Raw genomic sequence first — 22,853 nt, forward strand, 5'->3', positions numbered from 1 at the left:
TTAGATGCCTAAAGAGGAATAAAGAAGAAAAATCTTGATTAACGTTCTCATAATTCATGCATGAAAGGGTTAATGACAGTCTTGTAGTGTCACTGGAAAGGCCTCTGATGAATGAATCCCTCCCCCTGGTGGATTATCTGTGTATTGCATGTATCTAATCGTATACATCAGGTTTTTCATGAAAAAAATATCACACTAATCATGTAGAAGGCTTCAAAAGTCACGTATCATATATGATACATTTGATATTATAAGGTTCATAACTTCATCAAACTTCACTGCAAAACACCTAAACTTTTTATTCCACATACATCAAGTGTTCAAAGTTTGGACATGCAACTCCTTAAATAAAAGCTCTTATTCACAGTGATATTAACTCTGATGTAACGCAAAAAGTCATTAGCTGCACAAACTTCACTCACATTTCCTGTTTTACCCCCCCCCCCCCCCCAACACACACACACACACACAATGCAGCAGCACCCAATACTCAATACTCAGACTATCTATATAGTCTGTGACAGAGGGTGGGGGTGTGTAGTTGTAGCTTTATTCAGTCATTATATATCATCCTGGACCGTGCTGAGCTTGTGTGGTATTCTGACTGTAGCTGCTTTAAGTTGCTGATCTAGTAAATTCTTTATTTTGGTTGACTCATCTCACCACATCAGGTAAGACAAAACATCTTTACAGCACTGTTCATTACACTTCAGTGTTTATGCAGATTTTTGATATTGGTTTCAAGCTGTAAGAACAATCCACTTACATAACATATGTCGTAATTAGCTTAACTTAGCTGCACAGTTAAATATACTGTATAAATGAAGTTATTTGGTTTGATTCAATTTTGTTCTTAAAAACGTCTGTGAATGATTTAATTTCATTCTAAAACAGACTAATATTATGTTACTTGAAGAGCACCGCTACTTGATTTCACAAACTCCTTCAGACATGTTATGTTAAATTGGAGACGATTATAGTTTCTGTTGGGGAAACACATTTTTGAGGTTGTGTAACTTCTTAAATGGATTATGAATTTAGAACACTGTTACACTGTATTTTGTTCTATTCATATATCTTCATCAGAATATTAATTAATATTTGTAATTCTGAGAAATGATAGGTTGTTTACAAACTGTATTTCGGATGCTTGTCTTTCTGAGGAGGGGTGCTGGTGGGGGTCTGGGGGCTGCACCAGTCTTTACCGGTGTAGGTTTGTTGTTACATTGAGGAAGTCTTGTGTCTCAACTGATGCACACATGTGGATGAGTTGGTTCAAGTTGAAGGGGGGGGGGTGTACCTGACAGACCAGTGACTCCAGAACTAAAACACTAAAGCACTAAACTAAAGAGGTATTTCTTTTAAAGTATGTTAACGCCTTTCAGTACAATCCATCTTGAGCCTCTTTCTCATGTTATTCACTGTAGGACTTTTACAAATCTGTGTGCGTCTCTGTGTGTATGAGTGTGTGGTTTGTCCGACTAGTGTGTATGCATGACTGCCCTCATGTGACTGTCCTTCACAGTCACTGATCAGGCTTCAGGAACTAGTTAGTGATCAGAAATGACATCTATTGATCAGCCTAGAAAACTCCCCCAAATCAGCTTTAGACAGACAAACTGACGTCATGAGCTCACAGGAACACAGTCCATGAAGCATAACATGTGCATGACAAGGACTGGGTTTTATTCGAACAGAGAAAATTAATTAAATATTATACACACATCCTTTATTTAACCAGGTGAAATCTTCTTTGAGTTTAAAAATCTCATTCTGGTATCTGGTTACATACAAAAAAGAAAAAAGAAAAAAAAAAATCACAAAGTAGAAATGAAAACTTCACTGATGAATTTCAATTTCAAATTTAAAAGCAATAACACAAACAAAGGATAAGGTTCAAGGTTTGAGTTGCATTTTAGTGACATTAAGGGCAAAAATTCAAGTTCTTGGTTATGGACTGAAAATATATCAGTTTAGGGTCAAATTTTCTCAGGAATCCAAATCTGAAATCATTTATGCAAAATCTTTTGTGGTTTTCAGATCACTGGGCCTTTATTGACACAAGGTTAAAACAAAAAAAACATGAAATTTGGCCTATGCCCTACTTGATTTAACCATTTAATTTCTGTCAAAAATCAAACATAACATGCTTTCTTCTTTTCATCTGTGAGCTTTCCTCCACCCCTGGATGGCTTTCATCTTGGCATCTTAGCCCTATTCAGTCAGTCTGAAATTTAAAAAAAAATATCAATTAGGCATTACTCCATAACATGTGTAAGAGTTGTTTTATTAGTTTAACTATAAATTTAACTATAAGTTAAATTGGCTTCATGATTGACAGAGCAAGTCAAAATCTAACAAATTGGTGAGCAGTTTCAAAAACAAATATGAAAATTTGGTTGTAAAAAAACTTTATCTCACTTTAGGAAGGTAAATGGGCCTAAATAATATAAACTAATTGTAGCCCATGGAGGTGGGCATAATTGATTACACTTTGGAGGCTAGATATTGAAAATTGAGTGAATGCAAGTTTTGTTTTGTTTTTTTAATAATGGTATGTATTTTTTTCACAAACTAAAAACTGATGGGGGTAGGGTTAGTAAAAGTAATGATTTTACTCATCTAACATTAGAATATCCCTTTCATGCATAGTGGTCACCACAGTGGACAGTTATTCTACAGCTGCTCTCTTGTATATTCATGGGTTTTATTGTTTTAGTTCCATATCAGCCAACACAGTGGACGCTTATGCACCATCCCATACACTGACATTCATACCATTACTGTAACTTTGCTGTTCTTGATAAACCTGATCTGCAGTAACGTGTTTGAGTGTAAATAAATTGTTATTTGTTAGAATAAAAAAAGTTTAGTTTTTTTTTTTTTTTTTTTGCATATTATCTCCACGAAAAGAGTAATAATTAGCATTAGAATATGTTCAAATGTGAGAAAACATCAGATTTTATTTCATTGTTTTAATATCAATTTCTGATATTGGGTTTTAAACACGTTTCTTTACTACAAACATTAAATGCATGGACATTTTTGAAACTCCATGAAAAAAAAAAAAACTTGATCACATAGTTTTTTTCATGCCTATGGAGGAATAAAAACACTCAAGAAAAAACTCTTAACTTAAGTTCTCATAATTAATGCATGAAAGGGATGTACTTAATTGTTGGGTAATGCTTTATTCTCAACAGAAAAAGAAAGAGAATGGTGTATAATACATACAGATTTATGATAATATCAACTCCACATAACGAATTATGTCAAATTCTTACCTAGAAGCCAAAAAATCCAAACAAAATTGTCACAGGACGTCTTCTGAGGAACTGGCTGATATGACGCCATTGACTTTGAACTGAAATCACTGAAACTGACACTGATTCAAAAGGGCATACCATAAGCTCTTCTTCTAAGGTTAAAAGTAAGCAAGTTCAATGAAAATTTGTAAGCAGCAACGGGATTAATATGGGATTTCAAATTATTTGTCACTGAAAAAGGGTAATTTTTACCCTCTTTTCAGCAAACATCATGCAAAAAGTCACACAAGGACAAGTGATACACATTTTTTGATGCTATATTCTGAAACTACACAATTTTTCAAATAAATTCAACACAAGACACTGCATGAAAGGTATACATTTATTCCACAATATTTTTTCACAATAATGTCACAATAATGATACTCAAAGTTTCAACTTTGTCAAAGGTTCTTGATCCTTTAACCCATAAAGACCCAAACAGCTATGTGTGACCAAAATCATCTACTGTGTATCTAAAATGTGCAATAACTTCTGAACCAATATGCTAATATATTTCAGGTAAAATACAATTTGTCATCTTTTCATGGTCATCAGATATGATCCATTTGGATGTTCAGAGGCTCCGTAGTTACCGTGGAAACACAGTCATCTTCTACAACATTGATTCACCAGTAAAACCCATGGAGTTTAATAAATGGCAGTGGATGGAGACACTGGGTTTATGTTCAGTTAATGATAGATTTGCTGACAAAGTCACTTTTTCTTCAGTTTTCTCTGTTTTGATATAATAACCTTTGAATTCACTCTGAGCTTTTATGAACATCTACATGATAAGTAAATTAAATATGGGAAAATGCTCATGATCAGCGGAATAAATATAGGAAAATACCTGATTTGCACTGTAAAATAATGCAAAATTACATAAAATAATATTATAATAAATGTGATAAGTTGCTTAAGAAAGGTTAAAGAGAGAGAGAAATTAATTTAGGAGCTGCCACAGAAGTACCACTGGGTCTTTATGGGTTAAATTAGCCTTAAATTGTCCCAAAAGTAACAAGTTCTGACAGGTTCTTCTGTAAATCATTCCATTAAGAAGGACTTGTGTATCTAAAGGTTTTTTACCAAACTCTATTCTGACTTTGAACCACCATCTGTAGGATGTTCTCAGAGTGCAGACTATTGCTTCTGGGTTTTACACATGAACGTAGAAAGATAAGATGAAAGCAGCCCAAAGAGAGCTTTTTAAAAACAAACAACCAATGTGAGAGTGTGTGAACATGCAGAGAAGGTTTTAGATTTAGAAACAACATACTGAGTACAGTAGTGAACACATTTTCCACAGCTGGTGATAAAATGTGAAACACAGTGGAAACACATCCACTTCTTTAGGTAATATTCAGCCATTTTCATAAAGAGCAGATTAGCGTAATCCAAAAAAGGCAAGAAAAAGAAACAGTGTTTGTTCCTGAAGAAGAAACCCAATTTAAGTTTCAGCGTCTGAACCAGCTGATCATTGTGTGGGTTGACAGACAAGTTCTGATCAACAACAATCCATCAACACTTATGTTGGAACCATCTGAGCTGCAACTGCTTCAGTAGTTTTAAAGAGGATTAGATGATGTTTATGTTTATGATTGTGTTGATAAGATAATGTTGCTAATATTCCCACTTGTTAATGTGAATTTGGATTCACACAGTATTTCTGTAAACCTGAGGTCCTGTAAATTTAAGCCATTTAAGTCATTTAGGCTCATTGGTGTCATATGTCCTTATTTATTTATATGCATATGAATGTTCGGTGGTGGTCGGCGGAGACGTAGGCACGGATTGGCAGCCACGCTTCCGTCAGCCTGCCCCAGGGCAGCTGTGGTTACAAATGTAGTTTACCACCACCAGAGGGGGAATGTGAGAGGGAATGAATAATGGATCCACTGTGTGCTTTGAGTATGCGTTCATAGAAAAGCGGTACATAAATCTAATCCATTATTATATATTTATTTATTTTCATATCATTACACTATTAACTTTCACAGACCTATTATTATGATTGATGGCTAGAATTTCAACTGTTTTGTCCAGCAGCAAAAAAACAAAACAAAACAAAACAAAAAAACAACCATTTTTCAATATGTAAATGATAATAATCTGCTTTAAGTCAGAACGATTTGACATGGTTGTAATAAATGGGTTGGACATTTATGGACGTTTTCTGTTACTGTTTAAAGTAAACAAACAGTCACTGAACAGACAGCGCATCATAAAAAAAACATATTTCATAGAACACCAGGAGAAATATAACATATATAACCTGCAGCTCACAGTATAGAAACAGCTACTAACAGCTAAACCTCGGAGACTGACATCATCTTATTCAGCTTCACAAACCCCCAATTTACAGGTCCTCACTGTCATATCAGCTTTCTATATGAATATTCATATTAATTTAGTTTTAAAAAACAAAACACACAAAGCATTTCAGTGACAAACCAATCACTCGGCTTGCAAAGAAATGAAACAAGAAAATAAATCGATTTCTTATAAACCAATTGAAAGTCGACTGTAGCACATAAGGAACCCTGTGTTTTGTGAAATACATTATGATTAGAATGTGCCATACATGTCAGATAAACTGTGAAATGAATGTATGTGTGTATTCACTATGTAAGGCTAGCTGTTACGATTTACATTTCAGGCATAATTGAGAGAAGCAAAGATCAGTCTTGTGGTGCGTTGATGGGGATGTGAGAGCTCTGTGCAACATCTTCAGCTGAGAAGCTTTTATTCTATTACAGACACTTACAGCCCTTCCACTTTTATCCAACAGATCATCTATAATATTTGCTTTAAGTTCCTTTTCCCACAGTGAAGGGTATGTGTAGTACCACTTTCTTTGAATGTATTGTAGGAAATGTTCATAGAGTGCTGATAATGTTTCATACAATATTTATCTTGCTCATGCAAAATGATCCATTGACAAAATTCCATATTTTTTTCCCACAGTTGCTTTCATTGGCTTAGGTGATGCATGAATATACACTAGTTGCATCTAATATGCATCATTATATACATCAATGTAACTTTTATGAAACCTTTATGTTTGCAAAAGAACTCATTGCATAGACTTGAGGGTGGATCGCAGCAGGATGATAGAAATGGTGGGAATTCCTGTTTTCCTTGGTTTCCATGATTTGCGCTGCAGCCTGCCCCTGAAGGCTTCCTGGGGTTTTCCATTGAGTTTTCCTCTTGTCATTCATTGATCTGTGGAGGATGCGGTGGCACATGTGTGGCCATGTGGACGGGCAGGTCCAGTGGAACAGTGTGAGTCACTGTAAGGCCAGGAGGATTCCCTGTTGTGTTTGTGTGACGGTGACTTTTAACTGTTTTTATCTCAGAACGACACCTGCATCTCTTTCTGTCTTCCACTTTTTCCCAGTAAGATTATTTGTGCATTTATTTCAGGATGGACCATCATGACTGGCAGAGAGGGAGAAGCAGAGGTCACAGGCACTATGATGATGATGATGGTAAGAAAAAAGGAGTAATCCAGCAAGAAATGTTGGATTAACAACCAGGCAAAAGCCTCAGTTGCCCCCAGTGTGTGTGTGGTTGGTGGTCATTTCTTTGTTTAATATTCAGAAATTAATCTGGTGCTGCCTGCAAAATCTCTAGAACCCTTTAAGTCTTGAGGGTTTGTACAAAATGTTATTTTTGTGGGCAGCTCTGTTACTCCTACATGTTAATAAGGAGTCTGCTTTTATTTCACAAGCTGTCACTGTATCGATCCAATTTTTACATTTCCTCTCTGTCCGTCTGTCTGTCTGTCTCAGAGGCTCAGCCAGTCTACATTGGTGTTCCAGTTTCTCACAGAAGAAAAAGGCGCAGACATCACTCCTATGCCAGCAATGCTGACCGTGAAGCACGTCACTCACACCATGACCATCACACACACCACGAACACTCACATCAGGGGTATTACCACGACAGAGAGGAGCACTATGACGACGATGAGGGCAGTACAGAGAGCCATGAACCTGTGGACCCCACAGGTAAGAATGTGTTTATGGCTCATCTAATGACCCCTGGACAGTTCTGAGCTAAAGGTTGCAAACCAGTGGTGTAGTCCAGGGCATACGGCAGTATAGGGAGTATACCTACTTATTTTTCAGTCATCATTGGGTATACCCACTTCTAAACCCTCCCCCATGTGCACCATTCAGTAGCATCTGCAGCCAAATTGCCCATTTTTTCCCCTCGGATGGTGAATGACCCGCCCTGCTATGCCTCTAATTAGCTAGTACTCAGTGCCTTCACTGATTAGATTGGTTAACTTTAGGCATTAGGACTGATGAGCCAATCAGGGGCAGAGTAGGGCGGGTCATGCTGAGGAAACAATTGCTCAATTAGTGCCGGCCACCTCTGAAATATGACTGGACACCTAAGGTGCCAGTTCCACCCCAGTTGATTGACAGGTCACTGCATGTCTAGTTTAAAGATGTGCCATTATTGTAAATACGAACAAGAAAGGCAGAATAAATGTCTTTCAAGTGAGTGACACATTTTGAGAGAACCTACTTTCATGGAATACATAATTCTGAGGTAAGTTTTAAGGTGGTTTCCAAATGAGTCACTGTTTTAAACTACTGGCCAAATGACTGCACATTTAGAGAAGAGATTTTGTCACCAATAGTTAAACTATGTGAGTAGGCTAACATTATGAAAGGCTAATTTTATGAAAGGCTAATGTTTTGAAAGGCTAATGTTATTCTATATTTGCCTCGTGTTGAATACATTTACATTCATGCAGCTGCTTGTGTGGCACCTACAAACTGCTTCTGATCAAGTCATGATAGTTTTATAATAGTGAGCAAATACTACAGATGGATTTTTGGGTAAACTAAATAAAGTAGTCTTACGTGTCACTGTTTCTAAAACAGGGTATTTTTGTGGACTACTTTAAAAAAAAAAAGGCAAAAATTTAGAGTGTACTCACTTCTCCACTACACCACTACACCACTGTTGCAAACCTCTGATCAACCAAATCTCATCACCAAACCCTCTTGAAATGTGATATCAGTCGACTCCACACTCCACACTGTCACATATGAGCAGTTTGTTATGAAAGGATAAAAGTATCAGTATCAGCAAAGAACTTAGAACGCCAAGAACTGAAGGTCAATATGTTGTTCCATTTCAGCAGAATTACAGAGCTACATTTCAGTCGTTTTGGACTGAAAACCGTTGTCAGAAATCACTACAGCTCCGTCTTTTTCCTCTAATCTTTGTGTCTTTGCCACAGTAAAACAACTTACACTGATAAGAAGCCTATTTTTATTTTATGTGAAACAGCAGAGCTACACATGCAGCAAGTTGGACTGACAACTGTTGTCAGAAAAGGACCAGACTTTTACCTTATTGCATCTCTAATCCTTGAAATCATAATCTTACATAAGAGTCTGTGCACTATAACTCCCATTAGCTATGTGCACTATGAGCTGAGATGTCAAATATACTTTAAAAAAAAAAATTAGAATGCACTTATATATATTTGATGACATTACTAGAAAATATTAAGTATAGTCAACTCATTCATAGATATGATAGCTGAATGTGTGAATAAATGTAAGTTAAATGGATTTAAATGAATAAGTTTTAGTTATGATCACACCTCTTTTTCTTTTGACCATGTATAAATGTCTGAACATGCCAGTCTCAGTGCTTTTGTCAAAGCGTAGCAGCTATAGGAATTTCGGTGCTTCTCATACAAGCTACAACTCAAAAGGTTCTAAGCAGCTGCTGGCTATCGACGATTGTTTATTTTAACTGTGAGAGGACTGTTTTGTTTTATTGTCCAAAACATTGCTCTGTTCTATTGTCCAGTAGTTCCATCGACTTGTTCCACAGACGTTTTCTCTTAGCTAGGTGTCCACTAGCAGACCAAGGTTATTATCGTTAACAAAAAGTAACGAAATGATGAAAACTAGAATTGTAAAAACATTTTCATTAACTGAAAAAAAAAAAAAAAAAAATATAATCAAAAGAAAAAAACGATAACTAACTGAAACTGTATTGTGTGCTTACAAAACTACCTAAAACATATAAAAATTATGGATAATATCCCCTTCGTTTTCGTCTTTGTCAATGTCGGATTGATATGAAATCGATTTATTTCCCTCAAGCAATTGTAGCTGCTGGCACTGTATGATATTTAACAGCCTATCACTTCTCGTCACTTGTGGTTTAGAGTCGTCTTCTGGTCCCCACTCTACCTGGAAACGTAGAGACTGAAGTTGGGAGAAGCAGCAGAGTCCTGTCTGGGATTTATTTGAATTTGACGACGAAAAAGATAAAAGATATAAAAAAAACCCCTCAAACTAAACTAAAACTAAGCATTTAGAAAATAACAAAAACTAATAAAAACTAGCGAACCTGCTCTAAAAACTAATTAAAACTAACTGAATTAGAGAAAAAAAAGTCAAAACTAAATAAAATTAAACTATAATAAAAAATCCCAAACTATTATAACCTTGTGGCAGACTTGCAACTTTTCTCAGTGGGAGAGACTATAAGCCTGGATAAATTGAGTTTACTTAAAAAAATTTAGAAAAGCAGTTGCCTGAAAAGAAATAAGTAATGATTAATGAAGTTTTTAAGTAAATTTAACTTTAAAAAAAATCTTAGTTAAATGTAAGTTAAATGTACTTAAAAAGTTAATTAATCATTAATTCTTTTAAGGCAACCAATTTTCTCAAATTTTTTTTAAAGTAAACTCAACTTATCCAGGCTTACAGTGTGTCACAAGATGCATCTCCCATTTCACTTTCTGGCATAAACATCAAACATTTTCCACTTGTACACAAGTCTCACCACCAGATTGACATTATAGTAATTTTTACATTTATGTCCTCAGACTATGAACTCTCTCTCCTCTAGTGCCTCTATCAGGTGACTATGTCAACTTTATACACAATATAACCCACTTACAACTAAATTACACTAACATTTAAACACTGTACTGATGCTTTCAGTGGCAACAACTGAAGGGTACATTTTGTTGTACTTTGCCCTAATATAAAACCACCTCATCATCTGACTGAAGTCAAAATATTAACAGAGCAAGTTTCTCCTGATGACAAAGACTGTGGCAAGTGACTGAAACATAAAAGCTCAGAAATAAGCAAAACTACCACAGTGCTCAATATAGAGAGCCTCAATTTATACATTGCCACAGGGTGAAAGCTGGCGTATTTGTTTGGTCAAATAAAAACAAAGACAAGGACGAAGAGCAAGGCTGCCACAAATGACATCTGCCAGTCCAGAGCTGGGATGAATTTTGATCCAGGATGATGTAAAAGTTACATGAGTTTTGATCTCACTGTTCAGACTGAGGTCGCATTGTACCAAATCAATATTATATCTGATTTTGGATCACACATGGAAGTGGCCCAAATTAACTGTATTGACCATTGCAGCCTCAAGGGGCCACTAGTTTTGTAGACCTTTTATTAGTGTAAATGATAATACAGTGCATATTTACTGAATTTATAATTGATATATTATCCTTTTAAAGGCTGCTACTAACTTTAACTATGTATTATTTTTAGTAATTTTGAACGTTTGAGTGAAAGTTGTATGAAAGTTTTAACAGTCATAACAAATGAATGAATGAATAATGTGCAAAGACAGTATAAGGAGACATAAAAACAGGTACAATCAACACTGGGGAGAGAAGTCCAAGGCCTGTCTACAGTAAGTGTTTTAATGAAGGAGAAGTTACTGGTGCATACATGTATGTGATGAATATTCTGCAGCATGGTCTCTGTTCCCAAGGGGCCATGAAGTCTGAAGCCTGTAAGCTGATTAGAGCTGAGGAACTCCAAGCTGTGTTTGTGCATGTGCATATGTGTGTGTGTGTGTTATTTGGGTTGTTTTGTGTGCAGAAGACGTTGTGTTTTCACCTGTTTCAGTCAGGAGCCTCATGGATTCAGAAAGAATGTGTACATGAAAAAAAAAAAAAAAAGGCCAAACAATAGTTAGAGTCATTGATGCAAGACTATTGAGGTCATTAGAGTAAAAAATGTCATGTTACTGAGGACGGTCTGCTTTTCTTTCATGTGTGTGTCTGAGTGTGTGTGCATGAGTGTTAGGGAGGAGGGTACTAGAGGGGCCTGTGGTGTGTGAACCCTCTTAAAGCTCCTGGCTCTTTCTTGCCCAAGAGATTTCAGTGGATTTCTGCCACAGCTTAGAGAAGACCATTTCTGACTGGTTTAATAGTGCAGGTCTGACCACCAAGTCATACATAACTAACTCCAACAGCCAAACTAACTTTGGAATCAAACAGACGAAAAGACGCATGTGTGGGGGAGTGAATGTGTATGAGTTTCCATCCACTCCTGGTGGAGAGCGAGGAGTGGTGAGTTAAGGACTCTCAGCTTCAACTAAAGAACAGGGAAGTTTTTGACGAACGCAAACCTGAGGATCTAACGTTTACCTTCGAGTTTCCAGTCAGAAGATGAACATGCAGGACTCAGGGGCCTGTGTTCCCCTGAATATTGCCCCCAGCTGGACCCCTTCTGACTCTCAAATAGGTAAAAAGATATGGTTTACAGACACTGCTCAAAGCCATATTAGTTTAATCCCAGAATGATTTATCTTTGACTGGTTTATCAATAGGATAGAGTTAGTTATCACACAAATGTTACTGATGCACTGTATTTTCAGTGCTAATATATGTGTTTTACTATTTGAAAAATTCTTACCGTCTGAGATGCACACATCGTGTACAGTTTGTCTGTCAAAGGTTTTTTCAGAATTTTTTGTCCAGCAGTAAAGAAGCAAAGAATCAAACAAACCAACATTTTGACCTGATGACGGTGCTTAACCCATAAAGACCCAGTGTGACTTTTGCGCCACTTTTTCTCTCCAGTTTACCTTTCTTAAGTGATTTATCATCATTTATTATATTATCCTCTGTAGCTTGTATTTATTCAATACAAATTAGGTATTTTCCAATATTTAATTCACTGATCATGTAGATGTTCATAAAAATTCAGATTAAAGATAATTGCCATAATATCAAAAACAGAGAAAAATGAAGAAAATGTGACTTTTTCAACCAAATCTATCATTAACTGAACATAAACCCAGTGTCTCCATCCACTGACATTGATCCAACTCCATGGGTTTTACTGGTGAATCAATGTTGTAGAAGATGATGGTGTTTCCACATTCACTACGGAGCCTCTGAACGTCCAAATGGGTCATATCTGATGACCATGAAAAGATGAATAACTGTATTTTACACCAATTATTGACGTGGATTAATAGGTTTAATGGATCAGAAGTTATTAAACATTTTAGATGAGTAGATGGTTTTGGTCGCCAGTGGTTGTTTGGATCTTTATGGGTTGATGGAAGCACCTAAGCCATTCAGAAGATACAATGTACAACATTTTGTGCCATATTTAAACTGGAACATGAACAGTATTACAGAATTTTTGGCCAATCAAAAAGCTCATTGCAAACAAAAACAACAGGATCATCACTAGGATTTAACCTCTGGGCATCATGCTTATGTTGTATGTATCAAATTTAACAACAATTTGTCCAAAATATTTGTGAAATTTAAAACATACAGTAAGTATTTCCAAAAGTAAAATCTATGGATCATTTACATCTATAGGATTCCGTTTACTGGCACCATGAATGATGATATTTGATGACATTTCTTGTCTGGATAAATGTGGGCATTTTGTTTAACCCATTTATCCACAAATGACCTAAAAACTTTGGACATAATACATCTTGAGCTCCCTCTTTTGGGTTAAATCAGCTGATTACAGATTATAGACACATAAGAACACCATTATGAACATAAGCAGATCTGATCATGAGTTTTTAACTACCACCAACACTGGCAACTTGAATCAAAGGTTTCCTCTTATTTATTTGGGACATGCATCGAGGGATGAGCCTGTATATAAAAATTTTATTTGGTTGCTTGTAGCCACTGATCTTGGATCAGAATAAAGCCTGGAAATAATTAGCATGTTGCCTGAAATGGTGAACTATACCTTCACATTTGTAAACATTCTTTCAAACTAATTCACAGCAAAAATACATTGCAAACACAAATCCAATGACAGACTATGTCTTCAATGGTTTTATAATGTGAGGGTTTGTTGGTGGTTAATAGTTCATTCTTTATAAAATGAGACTGCAGGATGGAGACGGATTTCTTCTTACAACAGTGCTTTACTTTACACATACCGTAACAGTTACAACAACACTTCCTGAAACATCATCTCACATGACCGAACCAGCCAATCAGGAACTAACAGTACCTAGATCGGTAAATGTAAGTGATTTAGAAAAGGCACATTCAACAGGTTATTTCAACTGCTTATATACAATAAATGAAAATAATTAAATGTGTATATGTGTAAATAATTATTCTACAACATAAATTTAAATAGTTATTTGTGTAAACACTGTCAATATATTTTTTAACAAATACCTGAATTAACTTATTCCCTGTAATTTACTCCATTGTTAAACCTTACATTCCTTCAACATAAATTATTTTAACTTCTGAGCCTTATAGTTTAAATAAAAAATCTGTAATTCACTGAAAGGGGTCATATTTTGCTTTTATTAGTCCTTGGTACATGGTACCCTAATAGTTCAAGAAGTTTGAATTTGAACCCTCCAGGTGCTACAAAGCTATCTTTATATTCATTTTGGCAAAAATCCAGTGGATTTCTACAATCTGTTTTAATTCCTGCTTAATTTGTTTCATCAATAACTAGTTACATCACATCATTTGCATTTATAAGGTCAAGACTTCCAACAAACATTTCTCCAAATAGACCATAATTGTTTGTCAGCAGCAGCAGTTGTAGTCCATACTGAAAATATGTCCAAACTTGGAGCCAATTACCTAAAATATTCAGTTGTTGGTTGAACGGGACAGAGCAGCACAGCCAACAACCTGGAAGGAGTAGGATGTGAAGTGGCTCATTTGCATTTAAAGGGCCAGCGCTCAAAATGACCTTTCTGGTGTCATTACTCAGAAATAGGGTTGAAGATGGACCTGTGGAGTTGAATTAATGAAGAATTCAGACCCGAGCAGAGCATTTACAGTTTATGTAGACCACAAGAAATCTTTTAAAATGCACAATTCCACTTAAAAAAAAAGCAAAATATCACTCCTTTAACACAAGCTAAACCAGTTTAGCCACATGGATGTTTACTATCAGCACAAAATTAACACAAAAAACTGTACTGTATTATGAAGTTCAAACCATGATTTCGTATATGTGATAGTACGACCTAACCTGATGTGACAGCGATGGTAAGTGGAAACAGCTGCTGATTCCTGTTGAGTGTGAAAAGCGCTGTGGAACATTGTATTGTATTATAATTATACAGCATGTAGTAGCTAGCATAGATTACATAATTATTCCATGTACACGAACCTGTCGACTGAGACTGTGAGCGTCACTGTCACATGAGATTTGCGACACTTCCAGTTTACATCGGAATCTATTACATTGTATGTTATCGACTTTTGACCTTTGTTTTTGCTTTACAATCATATGAAGGAACAAATTGAGAAGCAGGGCACTGGGAGCAACACACATAAACACTGACGGTGATAGGACACACACATAATAGTGGGATGTAAGTGAACTGTGCCTCCAGGCTTGGATGTTAATGGAGATTGATCTACAAAGAGTAAAATTAGAAAAAGGTCCAGATAGTCATTAGAGGAGCTGACTCTCTAGTTCACTCATTAAACAATGGAAATGGGGATTGCTTAAATTAGATATGGTCTGACTGAGCAAAACATTTCATCAGGGGTTTTACCCGCTGGTCTAAGGACCATTATGTCTGAAAAAACAACAGCCTAAAAATCAAGCAAACAAACAGCTTTTGTCACATGTAATTCCTCATGTCCTCTTCCAATGACCTCTTCACTTAGATACAGGGGTGATAAACGGGTAAAGTGATGAGCAAGCTTGATATTTTAGTCCAGTAAATCAACCCATAAAGACCCAATGCTACTTTGGGGGCAGTTCCCAAGTTCACTTTTCCCTCTATTGAACTTTTCCCAAGTGATTTATCGTCATTTCTTATAATATTATCTTCTGTATTTTGTATTTTTTAGTGAAAATCAGGTATTTTCCTATAATTAATTTGCAGATCATGTAGCTGTTCATAACAGCACAGATTAACCCTTTCATGCATAGTGGTCACTACAGTGGATAGTTACTCTACAGCTTTAATCTTGTATATTCATGGGTTTTGTTGTTTTAGTTCCATATCAACCAACACAGTGGACACTTATGCATCATCTCATAAACTGCAATTCATACCATTATTGTAACTTTGCTGTTCTTGATTGGTTCTTGAGTGGAAATCAATTGTTAATATTTCTTTTTTGCATATTATCTCCATGAAGTGAGTAATACCTAGTATTAGAATATGTTAAAATGTGAGAAAACATCAGATTAGCTGCATTAAACATGGTTTCATTTCACTGTTTTCGTATCACTTTATGATATTGGGTTTTAAATACATGTTTCTTGCTTCAAGAATAAAATTCATGGTGTAGCTGAGCGGACATTTTTGTAACTCAATGAAAAACAGGCTGATTTTAAAAAAAAATTCAATCACATGTTGTTGTTGTTTTTTTCGTGCCTAAAGAGGAATAAAAACACTCAGGAAAAAAAAATCTTGATTAAGGTTCTCATAATTCATGCATGAAAGGGTTAAAGTTGAGGGTTATTATATCAGAAACAGAGAAAACTGAAGAAAAAGTGACTTTTTCAACAAAGATCTTAATAACTGAGCATAAACCAACTCACCACCCACTGTCATTGATCTAACTCCAATGGTTTTACTGGTGATTCAGATTCAGAAAACTTTATTTATCCCATATGGACAATTCATTTGCAGCTTACCACAGACATCAGCCCACATCCAAATGAATCAAATCAAATAAATAAATCAGTGCACAAATACAAGATAACTGAAAGCAACTACGAATAAATGCATTTAAATAATCAACAATAAATAATAAATTCCAATGCAGACTAAAAAACCTAAAGACCCTATTGGTTCTGCTAACATTAAAAAAATCTTATAAAATGACTAAAATGGATAAAATGGAAAGTGAATTAAGGCTGTTGAAGATGACACATGTTCTCTACGGGTCTCTGAATGTCCAAATGGGTCATATATCTGATCATGATTTAAAGCTGAGAAACTGCGTTTTACCTCAGTTATTTACATGTATTGATACGATTAGTGGATCAACAGGTATTAAAGATTTTACATCAGTATGCTTTTGGTAACCAGTGGCTGTTTGGGTCTTTATGGGTTAATATTTGCACATTAGAATCATAAAGTTCAGCTCAGTTTGAGTGGAATGTCATGAATTGTATCATTTTCACTCATGTTAGTTATGAACATTGTACTAGATCAATATTACAAATCTGACCTTATGATATAAAGTCAGAACCATATACCCTGTGGGAAACAAAGACATTAGAATTCAGAACGGTCTGATCTATACTGGACTGTTAGGTGTCAGTATCTTTCGCCTGAAGAAGGTTGTAAAGGAAATCATGAGGTATCAAAAATGGACATGGTTCACTCCTAAAACGTATAAATGTCATTGCACCTTTTGATTGTGACATTTCTTAATTGTGGAAAAGTGGAAATCTTAAGGTCATTCTGTCACCCAATGAGAATATTTTTCTTTTGCAGTGTCACCTGCAGCTGAACGGTTGCGCCACATACTGGGAGAAGATGACAGCACCCCGACACCCACAATATTCACCGAGATGGACACACTCCAGCATGAGGGGGGTGAATTAGAGTGGAAAGAGTCTGCGAGGTACACACCAGAACACATGAGCTGATGTCAGAGCCTTCATTAGTTTAGGATTTAACCCATAAAGACCCGAACGAGGTTATAATAGTTTGGGATTTTTCATTATAGTTTAGTTTTATTTAGTTTTTACTTTTTCTCCCCTTTAATTCGGTTAGTTTTGATTAATTTTTAGAACAAGTTTGCTAGTTTTTATTTTTATTAGTTTTCTTTTTTTTTTCTAAATCCTTATTTTCAGTATTAGTTTTACATTTTCAAATCTTTTATCTTCTTCGCTGTCGTATTCAAAGAAATCCCATACAGGACTCTGCTGCTTTCTCCTAACTTTAGTCTCCATGTTGTCAGGTAGAGTGAGGACGAGAGACCGACTCTAAATGACAAGTGACAAGAGGTGACGGACCGTGAAGTGCCGTATTTTGCCGCCAGCTAAAATTGCTCTGGCAAAATAAATCAATTTCATGTTAATCTGACATTGACAAAAAACAAAACAAATGGAATTTTATCTATAATTTTTATAATTTTTAGTTTGTTTTGTAAGCACACAATGCAGTTTCAGTTAGTTATCATTTTTTTCTTTTAATTCTAGTTTTTATTTATTTCAATTAACGAAAATGTTTGTTTAATTCTAGTTTTCGTCATTTTGTTAGTTTCCATTAACGATAATAACCTTCGACCCAAACATCCACTGTCGATCAAAAACATCCACTGATGTAAAACTGTTTAATACCTGTTGATCCACTAATTCTATCAATATATGTAAATAATTTGTGTAAAATATAGTTTGTCATCTTTTCATGGTCATCAGATATGACCCATTTGGACATTCAGAGGCTCCGTAGTTACCGTGGAAACACCGTCATCTTCTACAACATTGATTCACCAGTAAAACCCATGGAGTTGGATCAATGACAGTGGATGAAGACGCTTCTTTTCATGTTCAGTTATTGATATCTTTGCTTGAAAAGTCACTTTTTCTTCAGTTTTCTCTGGTTCTGATATAATAACCCTCAACTTTAATCTGAACTTTTTATGAAAATCTACACAATCAGCAAATTCAAAATGCAAAAATACCTTATTTTCACAGAAAAATTGCAAAATACAGAGGATAATATTATAATAAATGGTGATAAATCACTTAAGAAAGGTTAAATAATGAGACAAATTCATTTGGGAACTGCTATAAAAGTAGGGCTGGGTCTTTATGGGTTAAGAATGAAACATGGTTTTGAGACATCATAGGAGCTGCACACTCTCAAAAATAGAGGTACCAGCTTGTACTTAAAAGGGTACAAATGCTTGTCGCTGGGGATGTACTTTTTTGAGAGACATTTCTGTATCCTTTTGAAATGGTCCATTTTTGCACCTAAAGTACTTTACATAGAAAGAAAACTCTCGTATAGTTGATAATGCCATGATGTTTAAAGTTTGAACTGGTGACCTAATTGAGAAAAAAAAAACGACATAGGCGAGCTACGACATCAAGACATGGAGGTGTGAATGAAAACTTGATAAAGCAGAGATTATGACAATAATCAGAGGTTCTAATAAGCTAAATAAATTATTAGGCTATTATCATTGAGCTAATTGGGCTATTAAATTAAAACACAAATTATTATTAAATATAATATAGAGTAATTACAGTATGATATGTAATAAATAATGTGCTAAGCCTAATGTTTTAACTATAATTAGGCCTACTGTTAAGTTATCCTAGCCTATAGCCTATTCTCTTGGTCTACACACATTTTTTAATGCTGCAGGGTCCGTTATAGTACAAATTTGTACTTTACATAACTTTATACCCTTTTTCATAGTCTAAAGGTGCAATTCTGGCCTCCTAAAGACTAATATTGTACTTTTGAGAGAACATTCTGAAAAAATGTACGTATAGGTACATAAATGTTCTGATCTCGTACCTCTATTTTTGAGAGTGCATGATAGAACTTCAACACCGCAGATGTGTTTTCAGCAGATTTCATTACATAACAGCATGAGGGCTAGTGCTGTGAAGCCAGACTAATCAATCATCCTGTCTCTGTTTCGACAGCCAGATAAAGCACTTCATTAACCAAACTCCTCTCTGTAGGTGGGTGAAGTTTGAAGAGAAAGTAGAAGAAGGAGGAGAAAGATGGAGCAAGCCTCATGTGTCCACGCTGACCCTCCACAGCCTGTTTGAGCTCAGGACCTGCCTGCAGACAGGAAGCATCCTCCTGGATCTGGAGGGCTACTCGCTGCCACAGATCGTGGGTCAGTCCAACATGAACAATTTCAACACAATATTACTTTCCTGAGAATGTTCTAAAAACTTTTCTCTTGAAGACAGTGTAGAGAGGTAAGTAGAGGTAGCAGAAGTCCATACATTCTATCAAGTTTAAGTACAGATGCATGTAAAAAAAAAAAAAAAAAAAAAAAAAAAACAATTCTGGTAAAGGTAGAAGTTATGATTTGAACTTCTTTAACCTAGAAAACAAAACAAAAACAAAACAGTTCTTCGGACTTAACACCTCTGCTTCAAAACATTACTGGCATATTTTCACTGTTTTCACAAGATTTTCAGAGCAAATACATCAGTGCTATTTGCTGTCTCTGTGGAATTTGTAGGATATTTTACTGTGAGATTTAAGGATTAAAAGTCAATTTAATTAATTTAGTTAATTTAAGACAATTGTAAGAGTTTTAAAGACTTTTTAAGGATCCTCAGAAACCCGCTATGTACAAAATGACATAATTTACTGTTTTTGCTCTTAAAATACAAGAAATTTTAATTTAAAACCATGCTTTTTTTTTTTTTTTTTTTTGGGGGGGGGGGGGGGCTTTTTAAAGAAAATATATTAATCAAACTATTCAAACCTCTGAAATATTCTCACCTCAAAGCAAACATGGATCAATATCAGTCCTGATTTAGAATCATGTTTCACTCGTCACTTGATAATTCTATGTGGGTTTATAACTGCAGGCATTTGATTAATTGTTGATGTAAATTTAGAGAATTTATAACTTTTCTTGCTGTAGATCTTTTTGGAGTTTGGTAATGAATTGCATTATGGACACACCTAAAAATATGAGATTAGACGCTTGGTAACAAGATCAGTATGTGACACAGATATGTTGAATTTCTTGATAGGGATGATGTAAAACTCTGCCAGGAACCAGTGAGGTTGGTTTACTATAACACTGTGTTTCACAAACTTAGGGTCAGGACTTGAAATGGGCCCAGAGCAGTTTTTATTGGGTAACCTATTGACAGAGGAAAATGTATAACAATAACATGGTATCTACATTCTCATCACTGATTAAAACTGAAGAAAACTGTTCTCTGGAAGAGTGTGAACCTCACTAAAGCTGTGGGAAATGCAGAAGTAAGACCTCAGCTGTTAAAAAAAAAAAAAAAGAAAAAAGAAACAAAAAAACATAAAAGGACAAACTTGGTGTGAAAGATGCAATGAGATGAAAAAGATATAACAGGATAGACATGATGTTAGAGATATCACAAGAGAAAAACAATGTAAAAGACAAAAAGTAAAGGATATAAAATTATATGAAAGTTTGTGTTCTGTTAAACATCACATTTTGCTGAAGCTGAAAAAGTTTTGAAAGCACTGCTATGAGGAATGTTTGCAATTTGTAACAAGAAAGCCAATGATTGTTTTTTTAAAGTTGAGTGTATGGTTGATAATCCATGTAAAACAACTAGTGTTCAAATGAAAATTTAATCAAATTTGACGCTAACCTCCCTTATATATATAAACCTCCTGTATATGTATAAACCTATGTACATATATAAACCTCCTGTATATGTATAAAACAGTGTAGATATATAAACCTCCTGTATATGTATAAACCTATGTACATATATAAACCTCCTGTATATGTATAAAACAGTGTAGATATATAAACCTCCTGTATATGTATAAACCTATGTACATATATAAACCCTCTGTATATGTATAAACCCTGTCTGTAGATGAGATCGTGGATCGGCACATAGCTGACGGACTCCTCGCTCCAGACCTGAAAGAAAAGATCAGCTATGTGTTGCTCAGAAAGCATCGCCACCAGACTAAGAAACCAATCCACCGCTCGCTGGCAGACATAGGAAAGTCCTCCAATGCTGCTTCCAGTAAGTGTGTGCTGTGCAGTCACATTTCCAACTAACAACCATGAATTGAACATTGTGTCAGCCGGCTCTCTGGGCAGAGTTCTTCAAAGTAATCTAACATTAACTAAATCCTGTTGCTTCCTCTGTTCTCTGCCTTGATCACCACCTTTCCTTATAAAATCACATTTTGACATCTGCTGCTGCTTCTGCTGTCCTGCTGCTGCTCTGTCAGGCCGTAGTCCTCAGGTTAATCTGAGTCGTAGTACTAGTTCAGCTTCTGGGATCCACCGCTCCACAGAAGACCTACGCTCTCGGCAGTCAAGCAGCCTTGGCCGCCTGCGTGAGTCTAAACACAGCACTAACACACACATTCATGCACGGTCCAGTCTTATAATTATGACACACGTACAGACTCACAGACTATTTGTCGCTTTTTGCCAAACTTTTTTCACTTTTCGTATTAATTCTGTGTCTTTAATCTACACTGATCCCAGCTAACCCTGCAGCTACTGCATGATTTTAACACTTGAATCAGCTTTGTCTGTGTAGCTATACTCACAATGACTATAATGTGTGGGACACACAATGTGTGTTTACTTTAGAGATTTTAGTCCTATTGTGTGTACCTTTGCTGAATTCTCTTATGAATTTGTGTGAGGGGAAGGGATTATGGGAGGATTTTTGGGCTCTGGTTGGTATGCGATTCGTTTCTTTCTCTGTTTGATTATATTTGTTCCTAAATCCACTTTGAGGACAAAAAGGAAATGAGTCATTAAAATATAATTCTCCACAGGAACAACTGGTGATGTTCTGCAAACACAATTCAGTGTTTTATCTCATTTTGCTGGATCAGTATTTCCATCAGATATGATGGATGTCCTTTCTCTGAGCCACATATCAGTGTTTTTATTGCAGAGTGACTGATGTGAGGTTTATTTACAGATCAAACCCAGAGCCGAAGCATGAATGATATTTCAGATACGCCGAGCACAGACCAGGTAACTGTTTTGTTTACTATTTCATTTGCCTTTAAGTGTCTGTACATGTGCATCAGTATTTGGTGTTGACAGTTTATCCTGCTCATTACTGTGAACATAATAAAGGTCTCAAAAGGTGCACATTCTAATGCTATAAATATTATACATCCTTGTAAATCTAAATCTGTCCCGTCCTGCAGAGACATTGATTCAGCACTGTTTCAGTTTTGCACATGATTTAAAGTATCATAAAATAACACATTTACCCCAAATTTGTATTCTGTCTACACTTGGTGTGTTTTGCATGTTGTTGTCTTTGTATTCAGTAAAAAGTTTAGCCTTGTTTTATGAGAAGTAGAGTTGTCAGAACTACTTAAGCCTTCTAATCCACAGCCTGGAAGCCAAGACGGGAATTTACTTAACAGTGTGTGTTTGTGTATTTGTGTGCATATGTGTGCGCGTGTGTGTTCATATATCTGCATGCACAGACCTGCTTGCATGTCTGTGCCTGTACTTTGGGCTGTATTGTTTTGAAGTCCAGAAGAGTTACAAAATTTATTACAGTTCCAATGATTTTCTTTTCATTTTTATCTCTTCCTAAATGTGCAAAC

At 35.7% G+C, this 22,853-nt stretch overlaps 1 protein-coding gene across 3 annotated transcripts in view; it reads left to right on the forward strand.

Annotated features, from left to right (window-relative positions):
- Positions 1-538: 538 nt before the first annotated feature.
- slc4a5b (solute carrier family 4 member 5b) overlaps positions 539-22,853 on the forward strand; it is a 48,625-nt gene continuing 26,310 nt past the window's right edge. For all 3 annotated transcript variants that reach the window (XM_030149983.1, XM_030149982.1, XM_030149984.1), the window contains exons 1-8: positions 539-671; positions 6,732-6,796; positions 7,100-7,318; positions 17,043-17,172; positions 19,253-19,413; positions 21,131-21,286; positions 21,498-21,605; positions 22,208-22,263. In XM_030149983.1, coding sequence (XP_030005843.1) covers positions 6,733-6,796; positions 7,100-7,318; positions 17,043-17,172; positions 19,253-19,413; positions 21,131-21,286; positions 21,498-21,605; positions 22,208-22,263 — 894 coding nt within the window. In that variant the 5' untranslated portion in view covers positions 539-671; position 6,732. The remainder of the gene's footprint in view (positions 672-6,731; positions 6,797-7,099; positions 7,319-17,042; positions 17,173-19,252; positions 19,414-21,130; positions 21,287-21,497; positions 21,606-22,207; positions 22,264-22,853) is intronic.

This window comes from Sphaeramia orbicularis, chromosome 12 (genome assembly GCF_902148855.1).
Source record: "Sphaeramia orbicularis chromosome 12, fSphaOr1.1, whole genome shotgun sequence".
NCBI classification, from domain to species: domain Eukaryota; kingdom Metazoa; phylum Chordata; class Actinopteri; order Kurtiformes; family Apogonidae; genus Sphaeramia; species Sphaeramia orbicularis.